The sequence below is a fragment of the Protopterus annectens genome, chromosome 4.part0, assembly GCF_019279795.1.
Source record: "Protopterus annectens isolate FY-2018-M chromosome 4.part0, PAN1.0, whole genome shotgun sequence".
In the NCBI taxonomy this organism is placed as follows: domain Eukaryota; kingdom Metazoa; phylum Chordata; order Ceratodontiformes; family Protopteridae; genus Protopterus; species Protopterus annectens.
The window spans coordinates 1,106,292,612-1,106,320,111 of record NC_056733.1 but is presented as its reverse complement, the minus strand read 5'-3'; the positions used below and the strand labels follow the sequence as shown (position 1 = coordinate 1,106,320,111).

General features: G+C 45.9%; 1 protein-coding gene across 1 annotated transcript in view; it reads left to right on the top strand.

Moving 5' to 3' along the window:
- Positions 1 to 27,500, top strand: part of HDAC3 (histone deacetylase 3) — a 1,027,013-nt gene that overhangs the window by 403,332 nt on the left and 596,181 nt on the right. Inside the window, exons 5-6 of the mRNA XM_044069080.1 lie at positions 519 to 575; positions 674 to 729. Coding sequence (XP_043925015.1) covers positions 519 to 575; positions 674 to 729 — 113 coding nt within the window. The remainder of the gene's footprint in view (positions 1 to 518; positions 576 to 673; positions 730 to 27,500) is intronic.

Here is a 27,500-nt window from a genome sequence, read left to right as displayed (position 1 = left end):
GTTGGTTCTGACTCTACTGAGCCTATTTTTAGAGCCTGTGGGGGACATTTAGGAGTCCCCCTCTCATACCTAGTTATGTTTAAACTGATAAAGGCCCCAGGGCCATTAGCATTTTACACACATGAACCTGTGATGTGCTCCTTGCTTAATAGGAGACCTAGGTAATCCATTTCTGTGTTTAAGGCACATTTAAAAAAAAGGATGGGCTAGCACATGCTGCTTTTCTTTACCAAGTTACAGCCATGCATCAGTTTTTGGCATTGAGCAGGTAGAGGGAGAGGAGTTCAGCTGTATGCTGGGGGCATTTAGAAACTCTGAAGCTAAGCCTGAAACTACCTGTGGCTAATGTCCACTGGTAAGGATTTGAAGTACAGCCATGATTTTTTTTTTTTTTTTAGTCTAACATCAAGTTGTACAGTGAAGATATGCTGCCTCTGTTTTTTATTGAAGTGTTCGATGTTGCAGTGGCTCACACTGATATGGATTTTTTTGGTAATTTCTTTTCTTTCCTTTTCTAGATTTGTGATATTGCAATTAACTGGGCAGGAGGACTACATCATGCGAAGAAATTTGAGGTACTTGAAGATACTCCAGTTATTTTCTGAGATGGTCTGTTTTTACTTGAATATCATTTTGTTTTCCTGAACTGAAATTGTCTGCTTTTTCCTTATAGGCTTCTGGATTTTGTTATGTCAATGACATCGTCATAGGCATTCTGGAGCTACTAAAGTAAGATGCATGAATTTTAACTGTTTACTGTATGCTAAAAGCTCAGATTCAACAGTTTTTTGACACTCGAGACTTGACTGTGCCTATGCTAACTGAATGAGAAGGTGCAGAAACCTGTGTGTAGCTCATTTGTGAATGTGTCTAGGGTACTGGAAGATTTCCTTTGGTGTCATTGAGGGGATGAGGGGAGTATGGTAACATAGGTATGTCTTCCATTTTGTTTATATAATTTTATCTAAGTGTGTTCATTTTGTTCAACCTAGGGCTTTCCTATTCAGCCCCCAATCCCCACTTGGGAACTGCTTTCCAGTGCCTCAGACATGGGGTGGGAGGCTTCTTTTGGTCCTCTGAAGGTTCAGGGCCTTTGCTCAGTTTGTCAAAGGCAGACCATATCGGTGTCAAGGAGATGAGCAGTCTTTCAGCCCTTCCATTCCCAGTTTCTTCCAGGGCCACTCAAGATCTTTACAGGCAATACAACAGTGACATGATGCATAAGCAAGAAAGGACACTGTCTTGCCTCCTATGCAGACTTAATTCTTCAGGTTTGAGATCTGGCTGTCCAGTATCGGATGACGCTTCAGGCAGTGTACATTCCTTCAGAACAGATCCTTTTGGCAGACTCTCGGAGTAGATCCAGAACACCGACTCATGAGTGTGATGCTTTACAGACCTGTTTCTGGACATTGTCCACCAGTGGGGTAATCCTTCAATCTTTTTGCCTCCCCTCCGAACAGACAACTTCCTCTCTTGCACCAGAGTTAAAGTCCTCAGTCATGGAAGGTGGATGCCCTCTCTTTCTTGGAAGGGCATGTTTCTTCATGCCTTCCCTCACCTTCCTCTCATACAAAGGGTCCTGCTCAAGACAGAACAAGACTCTCCCAAAATCTTGTTGGTGACTTCCTTTTGGCCCAGACAGCATTAGTTCCTTTTCCGACACCTAGCCAAAGGTAATCACCACAACTTGCCTCAAAGGGTGTATTTTCTAATACAAGATAAGGGGTCTCTCATCTATTCTTACTTGTACACTCTTCAACTGATGCTGTTAGTGATGGGGTTTTGATCCCTTTTAAGCATCTTTTTTTGTGAGTATATACTCCAGATTCTGCAGGAGGCCAGGAAACCCATTACCAGGAAATCTTATTTGTCAAAATGGGAGATTTTCTGTCTGGTGCCTTGCTCATAACTAGGATTAATTTTCTGTGGAGGTTCCTCTGGTCTTTTTATTTGTGTGAATTGCTCCATGTTGGGTTTGCTTACTGTTAAGTTAAAGCTCATCTTTCAGCTTTTTCCGCTTGTCTGCTTTTGACCTCAAGTTTTGAGGTCAAACAATTTCTTAAATGTGTTCTTCATATCAGAACTCCCAGGATGCCTCTGTCTTCTTCCTGGGATCTTAATTTTGTTGAGAAATTGACTCTGGCTTCTTTTGAGCCTGTAGCTTCAGCTTTCTTGCAACATTGTTTTTGGAAGATGGTCCTTTTGGCCCTCACTTTGGCTAGACTGGTGTCTGAGCTTCAGGCCCTTATGGCTGTCTTTTTTTTTAATTGGAGCAGTTTGTTTCTTCATGCTAATCCTTTTATGCCCTGGGTGGTTAGTGAGTTGTCTCTTAATTTGTTCATTTTCCTTCTCTGCAGTCATCCAGTGAAAAGGTTCTTTACATCTTGGATTTACATAGACAGCTCTGGTATTACTTGGATAAGACTAATGAATGCCATTCGCAACTCTGAGCAACTTTTTATTTCTTTGCATCCTAGAGCTCTTGGTTTGGCTGTTTCTAAAACCATTTCCTCTTGGATTTCTGAGGTCATTCCCTTTTGTTCATTTCAGGGAAAAAGCCTTTCTACCTCTATGAAAACTCATTCTACCAGGACTGTGCCTTCCTGCGGTGCTTTTTCAAAGGACTTTGATACCAATTCCATCTCTAAGGCTGCTACTTAGTCCTCTGTCCATATCTTACTAAGTATTGCAGATTGGATGTTTTCCAGAGCAAGAGCTGGCTTTAAAAGCCACAACTTAAAAAAAAAAAAAAAAAAATCGACACAGGAACCACACTGACTTCAATTATGGGTCTAGAATGGACAACAAAAAAGTTACCGGGGTCCTGGCTGGACTCTGCCCTTCTGAGCTGGGAATTTCTGGTTAAAGGTTTATAGTGTCTGAATATTTGAACTGTATCTTACTGAAATTGGTACACCTTGTTTGCTCTAGCATAGACTAGATCCAGGCCTGCTGAATCTAGCTTTGTTTATATGCTTGTTTGTTTGCTTGTTATTTCCCTGGAAGCTAATTCCACCTAATACGCGGCTTCTCAGCACTTCTGTGGATCACTAGTGATATCTGCATTGCTTACTGTACTTATTTCCTTGTTTCACTTGAAAGAAAGTTACTGTTTGTAGTTTTTGCATTTAGCTACTTGTAACGCATTGCACTCAAGTTACCTGGCACTTGCTCACTAAAGCAGTTATACAAGTCATTACTAAAAATTAAAAGCACTACACCCTCACTCCCTACTGGCCCTTGTTTTCAATTATTAAGGAATTCCCAATATTATTCTATCATGTCCAAAGGTCAGTTGTCAATCTCCTCTCCGGTCCAGCTGGTGAATCTGGGAATCTTGAGGCAATGTTATAACTGCCTCATGTACACAGACAACCCTCTCCTCCTCCCACATAACACAAATACTTGCGAGAGATGCAGCTATTTAGCCAAACTGGAGGCTGAGCTCTCTCAACTCAGGACTGGCAAGACCAGACAGGCGGAGAAGGCAACTACACACACCACAAAACCAGCCTCACATAATGCTACCACACCACTGAATCAAACACATAAACACACAAAGACATACTCGGAGGCTCCGGTAAAATTTACCTAAACAGCAGAGGCCTCCAAAGCAGACACCCAAACAACTGCTACCTCAAGACACCCCACAAGCAACACATAAACCACAAAAGCAGTGTGCAAAGCAGTCACAGCCCTTAAGGCCAAATACAACACCAAACATACTTGTCATAGGTGACTCCATAGTCAGACACACTGACGTCCCACTCACCAGGCTGAACAAGGAGAGGGTCACAGTAAGCTGTCTATCGGGCGCTAGAATCCGCCACATAACACAAGCACTCTGGTCACTCCACGGCAAGTACAAATATGACACAGTCATTGTCCATGCTGGTGTGAACGACCTGAGACGTACCTCCCTGGACTACATGAAAAGAGACGTAGAGGAGCTCTCTGATTATGTACCCCAGGCAGGTATGACCCTAACCCTGAGCAGTATCCTTCCTTCAAGAATGATGCCACAATATAGAGACAAGATCAGCTTTAACAATTGGCTTAATGTCTGGTGTCATTCAAAGGGGATCCAGTGTCTGTCTGCCTGGGATGACATGCTTGACGAGTCACTCTGCTTCGCAATGGACGGCTTGCACCTGTCACCCCTGGGATTCCGGATATTGGCTAAGGCTCTTGCCACCCCCATAGTGCCTTTTTTAGGCAAGGCTCAAATTCTAAACCTACCACCCTAGAAAACAAAAATGGGAAGAAATTGAGGGTAATGCTGCTCAATGCCAGAAGTCTAAATCTCAAAATGCACGCACTCGAGGCCCTTCTCAGTATGGAGAACATCGATGTCTGTGCTTTAACTGAAACCTGGTTCAAGGCTCCTGAGAGCACCCCGGCACTATTAGGTTTTACCTCATATCATGCGTTCCGGCCCCAAAACCTGGACCACACCACAAAAGGAGGGGGTGTATCCATATTCATAAAGGATACCCACACCTCCAGGTTGGTGGCAACACATGAAGCTTCGGAAACCATCCAGGTGCAACTAACCATAGGCAAAACTGCTCTACAAATTGTAGCATGCTACAGGCCACCCTCTCAAACTCAGGAACCCCACACAGCCTTCCTGAAGACACTGGAGGGTATAAATGTATCTCCAAACACCATCATATTGGGTGACTTCAACTACCCGAATATAGACTGGGAACATTACTCAAGCCCTAACTTTCTAGCCCAACGGTTCCTGGAATTCATAAATTCAAATGCCATGGAACAGCTAGTCACTGTTCCCACGAGAGGAGAAAATATACTAGATCTCATCATCACAAACATGGGGACAAAATGCTCCACACCGGAAGTATATCCCTCATTGGTGAGATCTGATCATAAACTAATCTCACTGGAAATCCACATCCCGCCCCCACCCCAAACAAAAAAGACCACAGTGAAGACCTTCTCTAAAGCAAACTTCACACTACTCAAGACTGGTGTGGTATCCTTCAAGGCCCCTGAGCCAGTGGAAACCACAACCCAAGCTGCGGAAGCCCTTACAAATGCCTTCGATGAACACCTCCAGGACTGCATGGATCAGGCAATCCCAAATAAAACCAAGACTCTTTCCACAAAGGGCAAACGTTCAGTCTGGTGGACCCCAGCCATTAACAAACTTTACAATAAGAGGAGAACGCTATTACATGATGGAACAAAATCCATAAAAGGTAAGTCACCCCTGATCATTATTAGTAAAAAAATACGAGCACTCATAAAATCAACTAAGGCCAATTTTGAGAGAAAAATTGCCATGGATTCAAAGGACAATCATAAGGCCTTTTTCAGCTATGTTAGGAACCTGGGTGGAAACTCCCAGATATGCTCAGAATTAGTCCAAAATGATACAAAAATCACTGAACCCACAGACATTGCCAACATACTGGCAGACAGGTTCAGTGCAAACTTCACCCCCCCCCTCTAAAGGAGAGATAACTATCCCAGCGGAGTGTAGCCTCCCAGACATCTCAAATGCGCAGGTGAAAGCTGCTCTCTCTAAAGCTAAAAACACAGCATCAATGGGACCGGATGGTGTCCCCGGCTGTGTGCTACACGAGCTAAATGAGGAATTAAACCCGCACATAAGGCAGCTGTTTAATCTCAGCCTTACCACAGGATACACGTGCCCAAGGAGTGGCGTACGGCAACTGTGGTCCCACTCCACAAAGGCGGTGCCTCTACGGACCCTGGTAATTACCGTCCCATAAGCTTTCCATAGCTTTGCAGACTAGACTTGTTGAGGATCATAATGGAGCTCATAAACAAAGATATAGGGGACTTGCAGACATTGGACCCGACCCAGTTTGGCTTCAAGGGAAGATCATGCCTTTTGAACTTGGTCGACTTCTTCGAAACAGTCACCAAGGCCATTGATGAGGGAAAGGCAGTCCATACAGCCTACCTTGACCTTGCAAAGGCTTTCGACACAATACCCCACTCTGGTATTGTAGAAAAACTTACCAGCTTAAATGTAAACCCATATGTCACAAGATGGGTTGCAAACTGGCTTAAGGACAGAACCCACAGGGTTAGAGTTGCTGGCGCTATGTCAGACTCCAAGCCGGTCACAAGTGGTGTCCCACAGGGCTCTGTCCTTGGCCCCCTATTCGACATCTACTTCTCAGAAGTACAGGCCAACATCGGAGGACTTTGGCTGGCAAAGTTTGCAGACGACTGCAAACTGGGCGCCATAGTGGATAGTGCATCGGACACGGATATCCTTCAGAAGGGACTCGCGGAAACAGATAGCTGGTGCCAGAGCCATGGCCTGAAGTTAAACGCCAAAAAATGTATAGTCATACCCTTCGGGAAAAACAAGGTAACCCCAAGCTACCATATAGGTGGCAATCCACTAAGCACAGAAGAGGTTATCAGGGACCTGGGCACCCAGGTTGACAGTGGCCTTTCTTTTGACACTCACGTTGCTAAAGTGGTTAGAAAGACCTTCTACATTGCCCACCTGATCATGAAGGGATTCACATCCAGATCTAGTGAGGTCATTGTTCCCCTGTACTCTTCACTTATCAGACCAATGATAGAGTACAATGCCCCATTCGGGATGTATCTCGCCCGACATCTGCAGCAATTGGAGAGACCCCAAAAGTTCCTCACCAAAAGGATAAAGGGACTCCAAAATCTGTCATATGCTGCCAGATTGAAGAAACTCCAGCTCTATTCAGTCGCATACTGTCTGCTCAGAGGTGACATGTGCCTGACATACAAGGCCATGTCCAACCTGGAATGGACATGCTCCACCTCAAAAAATCCAAATCCACCAAAACCACTAGAGCAAGCGACTTAAACCTTAGCACGGATATAAATAGGACGTGCTGGAGGGATAGATTTATCACTCAGAGACTCCCTATGCTGTGGAATAGAGTCCCAGTCCATGTGAGGCAGAGCACCTCGCTGGCTCTGTTCAAGAGAAATCTTGACCTGTGGATGGGAGATCGTAGGTTTACCCCGGGAATCATCTCTGTGTCACTGCTGGACAGAGGCACAACAAACTAATGGGCACAGTATTTTTTCATATAAGGGGTGGCGTAAGCCACAAAAATTTGGGCTAGGCTTATAAATGCCTTAGGGCAGATAGCCTGGTATAAACCTATGAACCTATAATTTTAGTTATGGCAAAACCCATCTTTTAATATTTGTATATAAAGCATTGACATGAACCGTTGCCCAAAAATAATCTGCTTCCACTCCAAATTATGTAAATTGCTATATACATCATTAGTATTTTTAACACGAGACTGAACAAAAGTTAGATAATTTTTAAAGTGAAAATCTACGAATACATTAACATGCTCTAAATAAGAACCAATGCCAGAAATTTCAGGAGGGAATTAAGTTAGAATGCAGCATGGTTAACTGTCACACTTTATATCCCAGAGGTATTAATTTGGATATTACCTTAAGTTTTATATTTTCAGTATGCTCTTTTATGAAATTTGAAATCATTATGGTAGTGTTTTCATTATAGTTAATTAATATGTTTGAAACAAAGTATTTTAGAACACTTCTTAAAATTTGGGTATTTCACTTTAATGTGATGTGTTTTTTCCCATTTTATGATCAGCTATTTAGTATTAAGCAGTTAATTAAATGAGTTAATTGGTTTATTGTTTAAGTATCTGGTGTATAAATGGAAGTGGTTTTTAGTCACAAATTATTCCTTGAATTTGAAAGGCCGAGGTACCAGAATAAAATTCTTGGTAACCAGTATTCCTTGTAGTCAATGTGGTTGCTGTGTCATGGTGTTTCTTTCACTTGGGTTTTTTTTTTTCACTTGGGTTATTTTTTCATTTGTGGTTTTTGGACTATATTCCTGGTGTTTCTTTTGGCAAAAGCTGGCTTTACCAGGGCTGTTCTGCATGGTTTTCTGGAGGGTTGTTCTGGGCCTTCCTGCTTCCAACTTTCTTTTTGAGCTTTTGTACTCTCCCTTTGAAGAATACTGCAACAGTGATGTGGAAGGACGTAGTACAGTTGTGTAAAATCTTGCCATAACAGTAGATGTCCTCTTCACTGTTGGCAGTACTTGCTTCCTCCCCCTATTCTTTTCTCCCATTTTTCCTTTCTGGATGCATGTGTTCCTCTATACTTTGGACTGTTCCTCCTGGGGCTTTCAGATGTTCTTTGTGTTTCACTGTTGCAGTCATCACATTTGGGTTATCTGCCTGGTGGTAGACCTCAGCCGGTCTGAATATACCAGTGTCTTCGGATTTCTGTGTCGGATGCTGTCGTTTCTTCCTTGACGTCAGGTCATCTGGGGTATAAAACATGCAGCCAACGCCATTACACCAGTCTTTCTTGCCGTGCGGTGCCCGAAGCAGAAGCAGTTCGCAAGTGCCGGTCGGCCTACTCTTGAAATTTTCGTTTTCGAGTTTCAGACCCGAAGTCTTCAAAAAAGCTAAGTACCCCGTTTGGGATCCTTTTTTTGCTCTAACCGATGTCAGTAAAAGTTAACAATTGTTTTACCTGTGGAAAGCAAATACCTTGTAGAGATTTTCATTCTTACTGCATCCCCTGATGTTATGTGATCCTATCTCGCCTACATTCTGTACTGATGGGCTCGGAGCCGATCCCTCGGCTCCGACTCGGCACTCTTATGCTATAGAACGAGGCCTCTTATTGGCTGAGCTATTTCTTATCCCAGGATGCACCACCACTAATCCCCCAGATCTCGTTTGCCACTTACAAGCTTAGACGTGGTCTCAACTTGGCTGGGCTAAGTACTATTTATTTAGGCTTTTTCCTGTCAGAAATTTGCTTACTTTGAACCCAAAAACTGTTTTAACAGCTATTGTCATACGAGTGTGATTGATTAATTTCTGTTGAGAATTTCGTGTTTGTTTTCGTCAAGGAAGGTTTCCCGTTTTAGTTAGAGGGGCCTTCCCCTGTTGCTTTGCTATTAGTGTTTCTTTCCTGGGTCAAGTACCCGTTTAAGTTAGAGGGTCTTGACTCTCTCTCTTTCTCTGTGTTGTTCAACTGTATAGTGTGTAAAAAAAAAAAAAAAACTTTATTCTTTTTGCTTGGTTCATAACTTTTAAGTTTGTTGTATTTCTCTTTAGACAGGTACTGTTTTTTAAATTAGTTATGTCCAAAGAGCATAGACCCTCCGGGTTTAAAAAGTGCACGAGGTGTGGTTACAAGATGTCCATAACGGACGACCACTCCTCGTGCGTCTATTGCTTAGGCGCCAAGCACTTGCAAGAATCTTGTAGCGTGTGTCACGCCTTCTCATCAAGAGTCCTCCAGGAGAGGAAAAACAAATTAATCCTTAAGGGATTAATCAAGCCATCCTTCGAGGAAGCTTTATCTTCGTCATCCTCTCCTTCAAAAAAGAAGACAGCGTCTGCTCCGACCAGTCAGTCGGAACCGACTGCCAAAAAACCTAGGCAGTCTTCTCCATCGGCTCCACGGACTTCGGAGCCGAGGGCGGAACGGTCTGCCTCGATGCCTCCAGCCTCGACCCCTCTGGTTTCGGAGCCGAGGACTGGGGCATCGAGAGGCGGGTCACCTTCATCGGCTCCACTGATATTGGAGCCGATGAGGGTTGCCGGCTCAGACTCTTCCCCTTCGGAGCTGAAGTCCTTATCGGCACCGAGGGAAATTGCCTTGCCATCTCTGTCGGAGCCGATAGTGGTAGAGTCCATTCGGAGCCGGTCCCCTAGTCCTTTGGAGCCGATGGAGAAATCGGTTCGGACCCGATCGATATCATCCAGGTCATCCAAAATGTCTGATTCGGACATCGACAGGGTGCTCCTTAGACTCTTCCAGTCTCCGGTGTTCCAAAAGCTAGTTTCGGCTCCAGCCCATTCGGCTTCAGAGCCGATGGTCCACCTCCCTACTTTGGTTCCTCCTCCAACAGCCTCGGCACCGTTGGAGCCGGTGCTGGTGGAACCGGTGGAGGTTTTAGGGTCGGGCCAGACCCTTACTCCAACTCCGGCTCTTGGGTCGGAGTTCAGTACACGGACTTCTTCCGTCGGCCCCGGGGGGGATGCTTCGGGATTGATGTTTTCGGTCCCAAGTCTCCCTCTTGGTGCGTCGGCGGCTGGAGTGCCGTCTACTGTCGTGGCCACGGAGGTGGGACCCTCCCAGGATTCTGGTGGTCCCGCCTTCAGGGCTATGAGGAGTGCGTTAGCCAAATCATCTTTGGCTACCTCCACGGTCTCCCCAGCTCCTTCCCTGCATACTGAGACTGGGTCTTTGGCAGTCCCCCTGTCCGTAGACAGCGGAGCCCCGGGGCCTGAGGTTAACCCCACTGGGGTTCCCCCCCTCCTGGAGGTCCTTCTGAAGCCTCTTCGGAAGAACCCCCAGGAAAAGATCGTGCAAGAGGAAGCACGTTGACTCCCCAGATGAGTCTCTTACATCAGACACTGATCTCGATGATGCAGAGGGGTCCCCTAAGTCGTCCTCGGATGATGTCTCTTTTGCAGACATCCTGGAAGCCCTTAAACAACAAGGCGGCTGGCAGTCCAAACCCCCTTCTGCTGATGAGTCTGTGTTCCTTAAGGCCTTCGGGGCTCAGCCCTCCGCCTCCTGGGTGTCTCCGCCCTTCGACGAGCTCTTGGATTTGATCTGTTGAAGGGCGTGGGAACACCCAGACTCTGTGGAACCGCTGCCTGCTCGTCCGAATAAATTCCTCTCGGCGCCCCCTGAAAAAGAATTCCTAACCAAAGGTGTGGCTGTAGATGCTTTGGTGGTGGCATCTGCTACCCAGCAAGATGTAGCAGAGGCTTCGACGTCCGTCCATCCTCCTAATAAGGAGTCTAGGAGCATGGATCGGTACGGAAAGCGCACCCTCAGTTCAGCGGCCTTTACATTAAGGTCCTTGAACTACCTTATGCCCTTTACCACATTTCAGAGGGATCTGATTAAAGAACTATCCGATACCCTCTTGGGTAACCTGCCTGAGGAGCTGGCCCAGACGGTTGGCTCTCAGCTGGCTACATTGTCGTCCATTTCAAACTCGTCCATGAGGCTCATTTCTTATGCGGCCGAAGGGGCGAGTAGAGCGGCGGGTACAGGCATTGCTCTACGGAGACAAGCCTGGCTCCGCCTGTGTTATTTCGCAGAGGCCTTTAAGTCTTCCTTTGCTGACGCCCCCTTTGATGGGTCCTCCCTGTTTGGACCCAAGGTAAAGGACACACTGACCCGCTGCGAACAGGAGGGTAAGACTCTGACTGCCGTAGGGGCACGATTTTCCACTCCCTTTCGGCCTTATCCCAAGGCTAAAAGAGGAGGGAAGATGTGGTTCCGTAGATCTCAGAAGCCTTACCCCTCTCAGCAGGAGGATCCCCCTTCCAGAGGCAGGGGAGGGGGAAATTCTTCCGGAAGACGCCGTCCCAGAGGCGGCAGAGGCCCTCGCAACACTGGAGACCGCGAGTCCTTTCGTGGCTCTTCAGCCTTTCACAGTCCCTGAGGGATTGCTCCGGAGCCAGTCGGGGGTCGTTTCTCGAAGCACCTAAAAGCCTGGGAAGATATCACTCAGGACCGATGGGTGCTTTGAATTATCGCCGGAGGTTACACCATCCCTTTCTCTCACTCCCCACCTCAGTCCAGGAAAATCCCGGACCCGCCACCCAGTCAACGGGATACTGCAACCTCAGAAGTTTCAAAGCTGCTGCAAAAAGGAGTCATCCAACCGGTCCCCGCAGACCAGATCGGATTAGGGACTTACTCCAGATTCTTTTTGGTGCCAAAAAAGACCGGGGACTTGAGGCCCATTTTGGACCTCAGCATTCTAAACCGTTCAGTCAGAAAGTCCAAGTTCCGAATGGTCACCCTACAAACCATTCTCCCATTGCTGGAGAAAGGTGTTTGGATGTGCTCTGTAGATCTCAAGGACGCTTATTACCATATCATGGTACATCAAGCGTCCAGGCGACATCTGCGCTTCAGCCTAGGAGGCAGTCATTTTCAGTTCCGCGCGCTGCCCTTTGGTCTCACCACAGCCCCCAGGGTGTTCACCAAGTGCTTGGCAGTCGTGACTGCTCACCTGAGAAGTCTAGGATTCCAGGTGTTTCCGTATCTAGACGACTGGCTCCTAACTGCCACCTCCAAGCATCTACTACTGCGGAGCCTACAAGCCACTATATCACTGGGCAACTCCCTTGGAATCACCTTCAGTTGGTCAAAGTCTGTGTTGCTGCCATCTCAACGAATAAGATTCATAGGGGTAGCGATAGACTCAAACCGAATGCGGGTCTATCTACCTACAGACAGAATTCAAACCATACAGGCTCAAGTTCGAGCCTTACTTCCCAGGTCCAAAGTCCCAGCCAGAATGGTCCTGCAACTTTTGGGATCCATGTCCGCCACGGTTCTTCTAGTCCCCTTGGCAAGGCTGCACATGAGAATTCTCCAGTGGCTTCTTTCAGCTCAGTGGTCCTTTCAGGAACTCCCTCTGTCACCTCATATGGATCACGGAAACATGCAAACGGGACCTTCACTGGTGGCTAGTGCCCTCCAATTTGGATCAGGGATGACCCTTTGTTCCTCCTCCTCCTGCGGCCACTTTGACCTCGGACGCCTCCCAGATGGGGTGGGGGGGGGGGCGTTCCCTGGGCAGGTCAGTCCAAGGCAAATGGCACCCAGAAGAGACCTTACTTCATATCAACATCCTAGAAATGAGGGCGGTGCTTCTGTCCCTCCAAGCCCTCCACGATTACCTCCCTCGGGGCGTAATTGCCGTTCACTCAGACAACATGTCAGTTGTCTGGTACCTGAACAAACAGGGAGGGATCAGATCCTATCCTCTTTGGAGAGAGGCCATGAGAGTCTGGAAATGGGCAATCTCGACCGAACGCTTTCTAGTGGCTACTCATATCCCGGGCAAGTCCAATGTGGTAGCCGACAGACTGAGCAGAACCATCCTCTCTCCTCACGAATGGTCTCTGAACATGACAATTGCAAGTCAGCTTTTCAGCAGATGGGGAGTTCCGTGTTGCGACCTCTTCGCGACTCCACTAAATGCGAAGTGCAAAAAATTCTTCTCCCTAACCCCGGCTCCGGGGAAGAGCCTCATGGACGCACTAGCCCGTCCTTGGCCCACCGGCTTGCTTTATGCCTTCCCCCAGTTCCTCTCCTTCCCAGGGTGATAAAAAAGGCATCTCTCTTGGGGAGCAAAATGATCTTAGTTGCTCCTTACTGGCCTCGCCAAGTATGGTTTCCCTATCTTCGGAAATATGCTCTGGAAGGTCCATGGTTCCTGGATCAGATCCCAGACCTTTTGGTTCATCAGTCGGGACTATTTCACCAGTCCCTGCACACCTTAAAATTGACGGCTTGGCTCCTCCTCTTCCGACTATAGTCAGGAGTCATAATTTGGATCCAGAGGTTGTACACATTATCTTTGGCCCATAAGTCTGCTACTGAGAAACTGTATTCTAGCAAATGGAAAAGATTTGCTATTTGGGCTCAACTGCGGGGCCTGGACCCCATTTGTATTCCCGTGGCAGAAGTTCTAAAATTTTTAACTTCTCTTTTCAATCAAGGCTCTTCAGTCTCTACCATGAAGGTCCAGTTGGCAGCGATTTCCAATTTTCACGAATCTATTAATCCACCTTTAATGAGCAACAGATTATGTAAGACCTTCTTGAAAGGTGCTGCTCTGTTAAGACCTCCGATTTCTCATCCTGCACCTCCATGGGATCTTGATGTGGTGTTACGTGCCTTAACTTCCTCCCCCTTTGAGCCAGCAGCTACATGTGATCTAAAATTTCTATCATGGAAGACTGCTTTTCTGATGGCGATTACTTCTGCCAGAAGAGTTTCAGAACTTCAAGCTTTGTCAGTAAAACCCCCGTACTTGGTTTTTCATAAAGACAGAGTATCTCTCAGGCCAAATCCTTCCTTTGTCCCTAAAGTTTGTTCCAGTTTCTGCTTACAACAATCGTTAGAACTTCCAGTTTTTTTTTCCAAAATATTCTAACAAAGCAGAATTCATATTCCACACACTAGATGTCCACAGGCAGTTGCGTTTTTATTTAGACAGGACCAAACAAACAAGGAAAACAGATCAGTTGTTTGTATCCTTTGCAGACAATAAATTGGGCAAAGCTGTCACAAAGGTCACTATTGCCAAATGGATCAGGGACTGTATTACTCAAGCTTATTCTTATTCTAACAAAGAGCTTACCACCTCTGTCAAAGCTCATTCTACAAGGGCTATGGCTACTTCGATAGCATTTAATTCTAAGCTTGCCATTAGTGACATTTGTGCTGCCGGTTACATGGTCTTCCCCGCACACTTTCATTTCCCACTACAAATTGGATGTGGCATTTAGAGGATGAGCTTCATTTGGTTCCACAGTGCTCAGGAGTGTTTTCCAATGAGCCACCCGGGATTTAGGTGCTAGGGACGCTGTCCCATCAGTACAGAATGTAGGCGAGATAGGATCACATAACATCTTTTAGTTATGTACTCACCATAACTTTAGATGTTTGGGATCCATCTCACCTTCATTCCTAATAACCCACCCTCCTTCCCCCTTCCTTGGAGATCTGAGGATATCAGAAGGTCCGAATCCTGTTTCATCTTGAAACATCTAACAATGTTATATAAACAAGTTGTGCATGTGTGCATGAATGCGGACAAACAAGATGTGGGGGATTAGTGGTGGTGCATCCTGGGATAAGAAATAGCTCAGCCAATAAGAGGCCTCGCTCTATAGCATAAGCGTGCCGAGTCGGAGCCGAGGGATCGGGTACAGAATGTAGGCAAGATGGATCCCAAACATCTAAAGTTATGGTGAGTACATAACGAAAAGTTTAGGCCCAGACCACGACATCCCTCGTCGGTTTTGTGCCTTGTTCAACACCCGAACTATTCGTCGTTGGGCTATTTTTTGCTGCTAATTACTTTCGTGCTCGATCTCCGTACTCTGAAATGGCTTAGTTAAGCAATCAGACTACCAATCTTCCGAAAAAAACGTAAGGATAAAGACAGACCGCATAGTTCCAAAACTGCCGACGATGCTTCCGTTAAGTTAGTCGCCAGTCTCAGTGAGGCACTTTCGCAGCCCCTGATACCCACTACTTCAGATTCGCAAGCCTCTACTGAGACCCATTCAGAGTCCGGAATGCTGCGAGATACTGAGGATGTCTCTACCTTGGTTAGGTCTAGAGCCACTGTGCAGTCACCGGCTTCTGAGGGTTTATTCAGGCCTAAGATATGCATATTAAACAGACGCCATCGTTTTCATCCAGGCAAAAAACTCACACTGCGCCTAGAAAACAGACGACCAAACCGCAGGCTCCAGCCTATATGCCTAAAAAAACAAATTACCTTATTACCTTAATTAGGAGAAGCCAGCCTTCCCCCTCTGAGACCTAGAACTGATTTTCTTTCTGATTCTTTTGATAAGGAATCTGATATTTTTGCTCCTTCTTATTACCAGGATTTGCCCTTACCTACTTGTGAGGATTCTAATGCAGAGGATTCCATTCCCTCTGCTTCCCCTCCAGAAGATTTTTTCTTTCGGTGAAACCTTGCACACTCTTAGGGAGCATTTCTGCTGTGAAAGCCAGGATTACTCCAAAAAAAGACTTGGGGAATTCTTACTCCTACCTCAACACAGGCCTTTAGCTATCCCTCCTGTTCTGGGCATTGTAGATGATGCTTTCTTGGAATCTAGCCTTACCCCAGACACTTTACCTCCAGCTCCGAGAAAATCTGACTGGTACTACAGAGTACCTGACTCTCACAAATTCTTCAAGAATCCTTCTCAGATCCAGAGATCATTTCCCAAGGACCAAAAGGCATTAAGGTTACTGCTGCCAAAAATCCTACCCCTTCTGTTAGAGATTCTAGAGCCTTGGACAGATGGGGTAAGAAGGTATACACTTCTGCTACTTTGGCCATTAGGGCTTTAAATTGCCAGTTTCATATGTCAGCAGAATGTTGTGGGACTACTTAGACAGAAAATGATGTTGATTCCTGACTGCTGAACACAAAGAATTGCAAGATTTAATGCATTCTGCAGAACAAGTTGGAAAACATACTTTGCAATGTGGTTTTGACGCTTTTGAAGCATTTTGCAGGGCTGCTGTTACTAGGTCTGTACTTAGAAGGCATGCTTGGCTTAAGGAACAAAACTTGCCATATGTTAAAGCTAAATTACTGGATGCTCCCTTAAACCAAACACCGCCTTTTTGGCAAAGCAGAAAAAGTCCTCAAAAGGATGGAGGAAAAAGCTAAATTTATGCAAACTGTTAAAGATTTCTTGCAAGTACAGCCTCCTAGATTCAGTAGGCATTGGCTTTCAAAGAACTGGTCCTTTCCAGTCCCTTCCAGGCTTTCTCAGTCCAAACCCAGGAACAGCAGACCACCTAGGCTACAGTCTTAGACTACGCACAGATCTAAGCAGTGGTGGGCTGCCACTTCCAAAGCAGGAAGTAGTAAGCCACCCCCCTACGGAAAAATGGCACAATGACTTAACCTTAAAACTTCCAAGGCCTGTTCTACTAACTGCTCCTTTAGGAGGAAAGCTTGTCCTGCATGCAAAAAACTGGGAACTCATTACCCAGGACAAATGGGTTTTGAACATAGTTTCCCAAGGATATATAATAAAAGAAACACGATCACTGCCTCAAAACACCAGCAACCACACCAAGCCTTGGAAGTAAATCCTTTTTGTTCACTGACTAAGCGCTTTCACCAAATAATTGGCTTCCTCAGAGTCAGTGTTACACATAAAACAGACACATTTTATACTATTTAGTCATAATGACTTCACCTCATCATTCAATTAATTAATTCCAATTGAAAATGTGTATGTTTTATGTGTAACACTGACTCTGAGGAAGCCAATTATTTGGTGAAAGCGCTTAGTCGGTGAATAAAAAGGATTTACTTCCAAGGCTTGGTGTGGTTGCTGGTGTTTTGAGGCAGTGATCGTGTTTCTTTTATTTTACTTGATTATCCTGGTTTTGGGAAGTGCTATTCTGTAGTTTCCCAAGGATACAGCTTCCACTTCCACACACTACCAACCCCAAATGTTTGGCCAGACCTACCCCCAAATCAGTGGGTGGAGGCCCACCAGCAGGATGTCCTTCAAGGATGCATCTGCAGTCCTAACAAACGGGTTGTCCTGTCGTCAGGCAGCCCTTCGGTCGGCCGGATTCCAAAGTCTGGGTCTGGCCTCGGCTGGTGTCGCACTTCACCCGACGTCATCTTTGCTGGTCTTCGGGTATAAAGGCATCAGCCGACGCCATTTTCCTCAGTCTTTCTTGCCGTGGCTCAAGCAGAAGCTGTTCGCAAGTGCGGTCGGTCAGATCCAGCGATTATTACTACCGAATACTACAAGACTTCTAAAGCTAAGTACCCCGTTGGGGACTCTTTCTTGCCTCAGCCGATGTCAGAAAAAGTGAATAACTGTTTAACTTGTGGGAAACAAATACCTCATAAAGATTTCCACTCTTACTGCTTATCTTGTTTAGGCCCAGACCACGACGTAGCAGCTTGTTTAGCCTGTGCTTCCTTCAACCGACGAACGCTTAGGCGTTGGTCGGAGTTTGCTGAACAGTTTTTCGGATCAGACTTTGCGTACATTATGCCATCTGATCCTCCGACTACTCAAATTAAGAAACGCAAAGAAAAGGACCGACACTCGCGGTCCGCGGTTTCGGCCGAAACCACGGTTAAGCAAACCGCGAGAGTGTCGGTTTCGGCCGAAAACGAGCAAACGGTTCAATCTACAGCCGAATCCATGACTACTACCGAGGCCCCTTCTACCGTAGCTGAATCGGCCTCCGAAGTTTTGCCTACTACTGTGGTTTCTCAAGAATTATCGGACACCATCCCTTTGGATGTCTCTACCCCAGCACGTGGTGCTGCTAGGCCTCCTGCAGCCATGTCTATAAAGGCCTTTGCCAGGGCTAAAGCAGCCAAAACTGCTAAGTCAGTGCCTGTTAAGCCCCCCTCACACAGGCCCAGCTCCAGTTCCCAAATGCTTACTCTGGCAGAGGATCTCATCTCTTTGATAAAGGGGATCCCAATCTCACCCAGACAGGGCCTCTCAACCCCCAGAAAAGAGACCTAGAGCAGAGCCCCCTGAGCCAACTTCCTCTGCTGACTCTTCTGATGATTCAGACTTTACAGACCATCCAGAGGCTCCTCTTTCTACTTATGAAGATTCTGATGCTGAAGAATCTATTCCTTCTGCCTCTCCACCAGAAGAATTTTCCTTCGGGGAAACCTTACATGCCATGAGAGAGCAATTCCAATGGCAGGGACAAGATTTCTCAGATTCAAGAAAAAGGCTTAGGACCTTTTTACACTTACCGCAGCATAGGCCCTTAGCTATACCTCCAGTTCTTCCTGTTGTGGATGATGCCTTTAATGATGTTTGTACTGCTCCTGATACTTTACCTCCAGCCCCTGCTAAGCCCGATAGGTTTTACAGGGTACCGGACACTCATCACCACCTATACAAGGCTCCTTTTGCAGATCCTGAGACTATCTCCCAGGGGCCTAAGGCAGTAGCTTCGACCTCAGCAAAAAACCCTCTCCCTTCTGATAGGGAATCCAGGTCCTTAGAGAGATGGGGTAAGAAAGTATACACCTCTGCTACTCTCTCAGCTAGAGCTCTGAACTGTCAGTTTCATATGATCCAATACCAAGAGTTTATGCTTGATCAGTTAACTAAGAAACTGTCCTGTGATGATTCCTTAGATAGGAAGTATGTTTTAGAAATGGTGAATAACATTCAGCAGGTTAGTAACCATTCTTTAAAATGTGGCTATGATGCAGTGGAGGCTTCATTTAGATCAGCCATGACTGGCACAGTTATAAGAAGGCATGCATGGTTGAAAGAACAGGCCTTACCGGATCATGTTAAAACAAAGCTATTAGATGCTCCTATGGATAAGGTCAGTCTATTTGGTTCTCCTGCCCAACAAGTAATGAAGAAAATGGAAGAAAAGGCAAAATCTGTACAAACAGTTAAAGATTTCTTACAGGTCCAGCCCCCAAGGTTCAGCAGGAACTGGCCTTCCAAAAATTGGTCCTTTCCAGACTCCTCTAGAAATCAGAGAGGCAGGAATAGACGTTCCAGAGGCAGAAACCAATCCAGAGGAGGTGCCTACAGGGGACGCCAGTGGCAAGGCAATAACCAACGAGGCACGGATACAACCACTACCACTGCAACAGGACAATCACAGTGACTTGACACTGACACCGCCTACCAGGGAACAAAAAGCAGCACCCTTAGGCGGAAAGTTAGCCTTATTTTCAAAAAACTGGCACTATATCACAAGAGACAAGTGGATTTTGCAAACTATAGACCAAGACTACAGGTTTCATTTCCACACATTACCAGTAAAAACAGGAATGCCAAACCTACCACCAAATCAAAAGACAGAAGCCCTTCAACAAATAGCTCAATTAACAAAATGAGAGCTGTGGAAAGGGTACCACCTACAGAACAGGGCAAGGGATTTTACTCCAGACTCTTCCTAGTACCAAGAAAAGAGAAAAGTTGGAGACCTATTCTCGACCTGTCCACTTTAAACACATTCATCATTGTTCCAAAATTCAAAATGCTGACCCTACAGCAACTTCTTCCCATGCTGGGCAAGGAGTATTGGCTGGTAACTCTAGATCTCAAGGAGGCATACCTGCACGTCCCCATACGACCAATTTGCAGAAGATACCTCAGATTTCTTGCAGGATCAGAGCATTATCAATTCTCAGCATTGCCCTTTGGCTTATCTACTGCACCCAGAGTGTTCACAAAATGCCTGGCATCAGTAATAGCTTATTGCAGGCTTCAGGGAATCCAAATTTATCCATACCTGGACGACTGCCTGATACAAGCGGACAACAAAAGCAAACTGACACAAGACTTACAAAGAGTCATTTGCTTACTGCAAGCCCTGGGATACACAGTCAATTTAAAAAAGTCAAGACTGATTCCATCCCAAACAAGAACATTCTTGGGTGCAACATTGGACACAGTAAAGCAGATGGCATTCCTAACTGCAGAAAAACAAGAACAACTTCCTCTTTACTTCTTGGCATTAACAAAACAGAGCAAACTAACAGCAAGAAAAGTACTGCAGGCCTTGGGCTTCATGGCATCCTGCATAATCTTGGTCCCCCATGCCAGACTGCATATGAGAAAGCTACAGTGGTACCTAAAGAATTTATGGTCTCAGCACAAGCACAGCTTAGAAACCGAAATACCACTAATCCCATGCCTGAAGGAAGAGTTCCTATGGTGGGCTCAGGCATGCCAGTCAAACCCAGGTTTGTCTTTCCACAACATTCAAACAAACCAAACCATCACAACGGACGCCTCAGACCTCGGATGGGGGGCCCACATGCTGGACAAGTGCATTCAAGGCTTATGGACTCCAGATCAGCTGCACCTGCACATAAATCAAAAAGAAATGCTGGCAGTAAAACTGGCAATCCAGAATTTCAGACCATTCCTCAAAGAAGGCCAATTGATAAGGACAGACAACACCACAGTCATGTGGTACATCAACAAACAGGGAGGCACTCATTCATACCCCCTATGCCGAATGGCTATGGACCTATGGAATATGGCTCTGAGCTACAACATTCAGTTACAGGCAATTTTTGTACCGGGAAAAGAAAACACCCTAGCAGACATATTAAGCAGGACTACCTCGGATGCTCACGAATGGATGCTACACCCGGACATCTTCAAGGCCATCACAAAGACATGGGGAATGCCACAAGTAGACCTATTCGCATCCCCACTCAGTCACCAGCTCAAGAAATTCTGCACAAGGACATACCACCCACTTGCTTGGAAGGTGGATTCTCTGTCCTTCAATTGGAAAGACCTAACAGCATATGCATTCCCACCTCTTCCTTTGATGCACAAGGTACTACTGAAAATCAAAGAGGAACGTCCAAGGATAATTATGATGGCTCCAAACTGGCCAAGACAACATTGGTATCCACTACTGAGGAGCATGTCTCGGGGAGAAGCGTGGACACTGCCCCTGATTCCATTGATGTTAACTCAGAGCAACTACAACATCCTGCATCCAAACCTGAAAACTCTACAACTAACTGCCTGGAACATTACATAAGAGCAACTAACCCGGATTTATCCCAAAGGGTTAAAGACATAATCCTTGAGGCCCGCAGACCTTCAACAAGAAGGAACTATGCAGGAAAATGGAAAAGGTTTGTCATTTGGAGTACTGAAAGAGGAAAAGATGTGTCAAAGGTAGATATTGCCAACATCCTGGAGTACTTGGCAGAGCTTCTTCATACAGGCCTGTCCTATTCCTCCATCAAGATACATGCATCAGCTATTTCTGCAGAATACAGCTTGATCCCCCTGTCTTCTCACATCCTCTACTCAGGCAGTTCCTGAGAGGAATTAAGAATGTAAAACCTCCTAGGAAACCACCATTGCCTGCATGGGACTTGAACTTTGTGCTAGAAAAACTGACACTCCCTCCATTCGAACCAGCAGCAACAGCAGATCTTCAACACCTATCCTGGAAAACTGCTTTCCTACTGGCAATTACTTCAGCAAGAAGGGTTTCAGAACTACAGGCTTTAATGGCAGTACAACCCTTCCTAATCTTCCATCAAGATAGTGTCCATGAGAACTAATCCTACATTTATGCCTAAGGTGGTATCCAGAGTGTCTCTAAACCAGGCAATCCACCTTCCTACCTTCTTTCCCAATCCACAGAACAGGGGGGAAAGACTGCTGCATACCTTGGATGTACATAGACAGTTGCGCTACTACCTGGACAGAACCAAGGGAAATAGAAAAACTGACCAGCTGCTAGTGGCTTATGCAACAGGAAGGGAAGGAAAAGCAATTTCCAAACAGACAATCTCCAAGTGGATAGGAAATTGCATAAGATTCTGTTACTCCTACCATGGAAAGCAAATTCCACAGAACATAAGGCCTTACTCTACAAGGGCTACAGCCACTACCACAGCTTTCTTACGAGGAGTGGCTACCAAGGACATTATTTAGGCTGCTACTTGGACCTCCGTGCATACATTTGCCAAGCATTATAACTTGCCTCTATACTCTAGATCCCGAGCAGGGTTTGCCACTGCTGTTTTGCAAGGGATCCTAACTACACCATAAATATTCTTCCTCCTCCCCTAGTTTGGCTATGGTATTCTACCCATTTGTTAGGACTGCAGATGCATCCTTGAAGGACATAGTACAGTTTTGTACCTACCATAAATGTAGATGTCCGAACAGGATAGCATCTGCAGTCAGGATTACCCACCCTCCTTCCCCTCTGTGGTACTCCTAGGGTATTTGCCCACCTAATAGCTAGCTGGGGGGGGATCTCTTATGGTATATTTGTTTGTATATATGTACATACATGTTTATTTTTTGTGTTTGCCTTCTATTTTTTGGGAAACATTGGCATTTACCCCAAAAAACTTTAGCTATACAAGAGGGCAACTGGCATCTGGGGCAAGAAACACTGAGGAAAATGGCGTCGGCTGATGCCTTTATACCCGAAGACCAGCAAAGATGACGTCGGGTGAAGTGCGACACCAGCCGAGGCCAGACCCAGACTTTGGAATCCGGCCGACCGAAGGGCTGCCTGACGACAGGACAACCCGTTTGTTAGGACTGCAGATGCTATCCTGTTCGGACATCTACATTTATGGTAGGTACAAAACTGTACTTTCTCTCTCTTCTCAGTATCAGGGCTATTCAACCTGTCCCAGCAGAACAAAGGGGACAAGGTTTTTATTCAAGAATTTTTCTTGTACCCAGAAAAGACAACTCCTGTTGTCCTATCCTGGACCTCTGTATTCTCAACACCTTTCTGGGTTCCAAAATTCAAAATGCTAACTCTTCAACAGCTTCTTCCTGTGCTAGCCAAGGATGCCAGGCTGGCAACCCTAGACTTAAATGAAGCTTTCCTGCACATCACAATAAGAGGATCCTGCAGACAATACCTACGTTTCGGGGCAGGCTCCATGTACTTTAAGTTCTCTGCATTTCCCTTTGGCTTATCTACTGCACCCAGGGTGTTCACAAAGTGTCTAGCCCAGCCATTGCATTTTGTAGGCAGAGAAATATTCAAATTTACCCATACTTGGACAATTGTCTGATTCAGGCAGAAAGCCAGGACTTGCTATTAAAACAGCTGGCATTCGGAAAGACGCTTCTAACCTCACTGGGCTACACCATCAACGAAAATAAATCTCACCAAGTACCCTGCCAACAGATTGTATTTCTGGGAGCAAGCTTGAACACAACTTCCCAGATGGCATTCCTCACTCCGGAGAAACAAGTTTGACAGCTTCAAACTATTGGCCCCAAAACCCCAGCTATCTGCAAGGAAAATACTGCAAGCTCTGGGGTTCATGGCCTCTTGCATTCTACTAATTCCATACGCAAGACTGCATATGAGGAAACTCCAGTGGTATCTACAAAGCCTTTGGTGTCAACATTCTCAGGACCTGGAAACAGTGATTTCGATCATTCCTTGTATAAAGATATAGTTCCTCTGGTGGGCAGAGGTCTGCTACCACAACAAGGAACTTCCTTTCACTCTACCCCCAATGCCACTTCACCAAGCATTACCACTTGCTGCTTTTTCTAAATCCAGAGCTGGATTTGCCACTGCAGTCTTGCAGGGATTAATAGCTGGCCCTAATGCTCAAACCCTAACAGGTGCATCAGACTATGCATGTGGGGCTCACATGGCAGGGCAGTGCATTCAGAGCAAATGTAACCCGAGACAGATGCACCTGCATATAAATCCAAAAGAAATGTTAGCTGTATAGAAAGCTCTGACAGCCTTCAAAGATAGTATTCTTCCAGGACAACTATTGGAAAATTCAGACAACACCACAGTTATGTGGTATATAAACAAGCGGGGGGGGGGGGCCCACTCGTACTCTCTGCAGACTAGCCATGGCATTGTGGAACACAGCCTTGAGCTACCAAGTACACACTACAAGCACAATTCCTGCCAGGCAAACTAAATTCACTGGCAGACAACTTAAGCAGAAATCTTGTAGACCCACACGAATGGAAACTAGAACCCAAAATATTCAATCTCTTGAGGAACAAATGGGGGGACTCCAGAGGTAGACCCGTTTGCCTCCCCTCAAAACTGCCAATTGAACAAATTCTGCACAAGAACTCCCCCCAGTCAAGCTTGGAAAGTAAGTGGATGCCCTGTCCTTTACCTGGGAAAGCCTCTCTGTTTATGCCTTCCCCCCTCTGCCTGTCCTCTCAAAGGTTCTACTAAAGATCAAACAGGACAAGCCAAGGACAATACTGATTGCACCAGACTGGCCATGCCAGCACTGGTACCCCCTCTTGCGCAGTATGACAGTGCTACAACCATGACACCTGCCTCAAACCCCTTCCCTGCTGTCCAGGCAGGCCGGATTCTGCACCCTCAGCTTCAAATGCTGAACCTTGCAGCCTGGCTAATTCCTTGAGCTCTCCCCTAGCATCCCACAGTAAGCAGGTACTGGATGTCATTCTGGAGGCAAGGAGGCCTAGTACTAGAAAGTCCTATGCTGAAAAGTGGAAAAGATACTGTTCCTGGACCTAGGCTCAGGGGATGGGCACAACAGTGCCCAGCTTACCTCATATTCTGCAGTACTTAACAGAAATGCTCCACAAGGGCCTATACTTCTCGTCAATTAAAATTCATGCCTCTGCCATTTCAGCACATTATAATACTGAGCCACCCCTCTTCTTTCACCCCTTGCTAAAGCGATTTCTTACAGGGGCCAAAAATGTAAGACCCCACAGGAGAGCTCCCACTCCAGCTTGGGACCTTAACTTTGAACCAGCTGCTACAGCAGAGTTGAAATTCCATTCTTGGAAAACAGCCTTCCTTCTAGCCATCACTTCAGCAAGAAGTGGGAACCCTTTATTATCTTCCATGCAGACAGGGTTTCTCTCAAGACTGATCCTTCCTTTATGCCCAAGGTGGTGTCTACTGTGGCCCTAAATCAGTCCATTCATTTGCCTACTTTTTTCCTTAATCCACACAACAAAGGGGAATGGATACTGCACTCTCTGGACATGCACAGACAACTTAGATTCTATTTGGACAGGACTAAGCCTATCAGAAAATCTGAACAGGTGCTAATTAGCTTTGCTGCAGGGGCAGAGGGGAAGGCCATTTCAAAGCAAACCATTTCCAAATGGATAGCCCACTGCATTCATTTCTGCTACAAGCACCATGGAAAACCTACCCCACAGGGGATAGGATCACATTCCACCAGGGCTGCATCTACCTCTGCGGCATTTCTCAGAGGAGTCCCTACCAGGGACATCTAGAAGCTGCTACCTGGAGCTCTGTACACACCTTCACCAAGCATTACCACTTGCTGCTTTTTCTAAATCCAGAGCTGGATTTGCCACTGCAGTCTTGCAGGGGTTAATAGCTGGCCCTAATGCTCTTTAACTTCCTCCTCCCTTCCTTAGCTTTGGGAGTCAACCCAAATGTGATGACTGCAACAGTGAAACACGAAGAACATAGTACAGTTGTATACACTTACAATAAATGTAGATTTTAGAGTGTATTCACTGTTGCAGTCCTGGTTACCCTCTCTCCAGTCCCCTGACTTCTCTTTGCTCTACCTCTCCTTGTTGGTATATTTTTTCTTGTGTATTTGCTTTTTGGTAGGGGTTTACCATACCATTTAATTGCTTCCTATTGTGGGGGCAACTGACATCTGGGGCAAGAAAAACTGATGTAATGTCGTTTGCTGCATTTTTTATACCCCCTGACAACCTGATGTCAAGGAAGAAGTGACAGCATCCGACGCAGAAATCCAAAGACTCTGGGATTCAGGCCAGCTGAGGGCTACCTGCAGGCAGATAACCCAAATGTGATGACTGCAACAGTGAATACACAACAGTGAATACACTCTAACATCTACATTTATGTTAAGTGTACACAACTGTACTTTCTGAGGCTTGTACGTTTGTACGTCACCTTTATGCCCTGTGCCACGAGCAGGGAGCATATATATGACATAAAACATCCCTACAACAACCAAAGGCTGTGCTGTATGGACTGGGCATCTAGCTACCCTTGACAGAGATCCTTTTAGTGAAGAATACTTTAACAGTAAGGAGAGAGAGGTCTACTGATCGATATTGCCAATCTTCATTTATCTTTGACCTATGAGTCTGTTCCTACCCACGGAACCAGCTCGGCTCTTATAATAGGTCGCAAGAGCCAAACACTCTCGAGCCAAGGCACTACCCAGAATGTCCCACTCTAGATTACATCAGATCTCGTTTGTTGCCCTTCCTCATTGGACGTGTTGGCAGAGACTCTGAGCTAAGTAAAATTTTAATCATTTTTATGTCAAATTTCCTTCAACTGCTCTTTTTTTAACCTACCCAGTTAATTTTCGTCCTGTTTTTTTCTGCTAGTATCTCTGTCATTTTATACTTCTGTGTTCTTGCCTACGATTGTTAGTTTCTCTGTACTTCTAAAGTAATTTTCTGGGTGGCCTTCCAACCTTTATCCCATTTGGTACCTTTCCTACCATCATTGCTAGCCCTATTCTTTCTCCTCCTATATCTCCTGGTAGTTCTGGCTTACCAATGTTGGTAGTCCTTCCTTCTCTTTCTTACTGCATGTGTGTGGCTGTGTTCTGCGACTTGACTTGGTTTCTAATCAAGATGGCAGACAAAGATAAAGGCGCTATGGGATTTAAGCAGTGCCGTGATTGTAGCAGGAAAATGCTCAATTCGGTGGGCATATGGCTTGTCTACTGCTTGGACTCTGTGCACTAGCAAGAGGATTGTGCTGTTTGTCTAGATTTTAGTCACCGGTCCCTCGTAGAGAGAGAAAATTAAACTTAAAGGTCTGATTAAAACATCCTTTGAGGCTTTATCCAGAAAGCAAAGAAATTCAGTCTGTTACTTCACCATCTTCCTCTGCTTTCTCTAAAGTGGATCATAGAAAGAAGAGGAGTTTCTCGGTGCCTGTGTCCCCTTCAGCTTGGGCATTGAAGAGACCTAAATCTTGGGTTTCCTCGCACTCAGTGGAACTGAAGCCAGCCACAACAGCAGCTGTAGTGCCGACTTCGGCGGCATTGACTGTGAGCGGACTGAAGGTTTTGGTGCAAACGATTATGGGACAGACTGCCTTGGTTTCCAGTCATTCCTTCAGGAGTTTGACAGAAGTCAGTGTCGTGAAGTTGGTGGATCAGATGCTTGTGGCTAGGGGTCTTAAAAGTTCGTCCCAGGTTTTTCTCCCGTCTCTCCTAGGACTCTACCGGTTATTCCTCCTCTGGCCTCCCCTGAAGCCTTGGAAATGGACTCCGATCCTCCTGGTTCCATCTGTCTCTGTGCAGACAGATCCTATGCTTTCAGTTCCAATATCTGCCCTGAATTCCTTGGCTTTTTCGGATCTGGAGCACTACCAGGGTCATAGCTCTGCTGCCTGGTCCGAGGGACCTGGTTCTGCTTTTAATT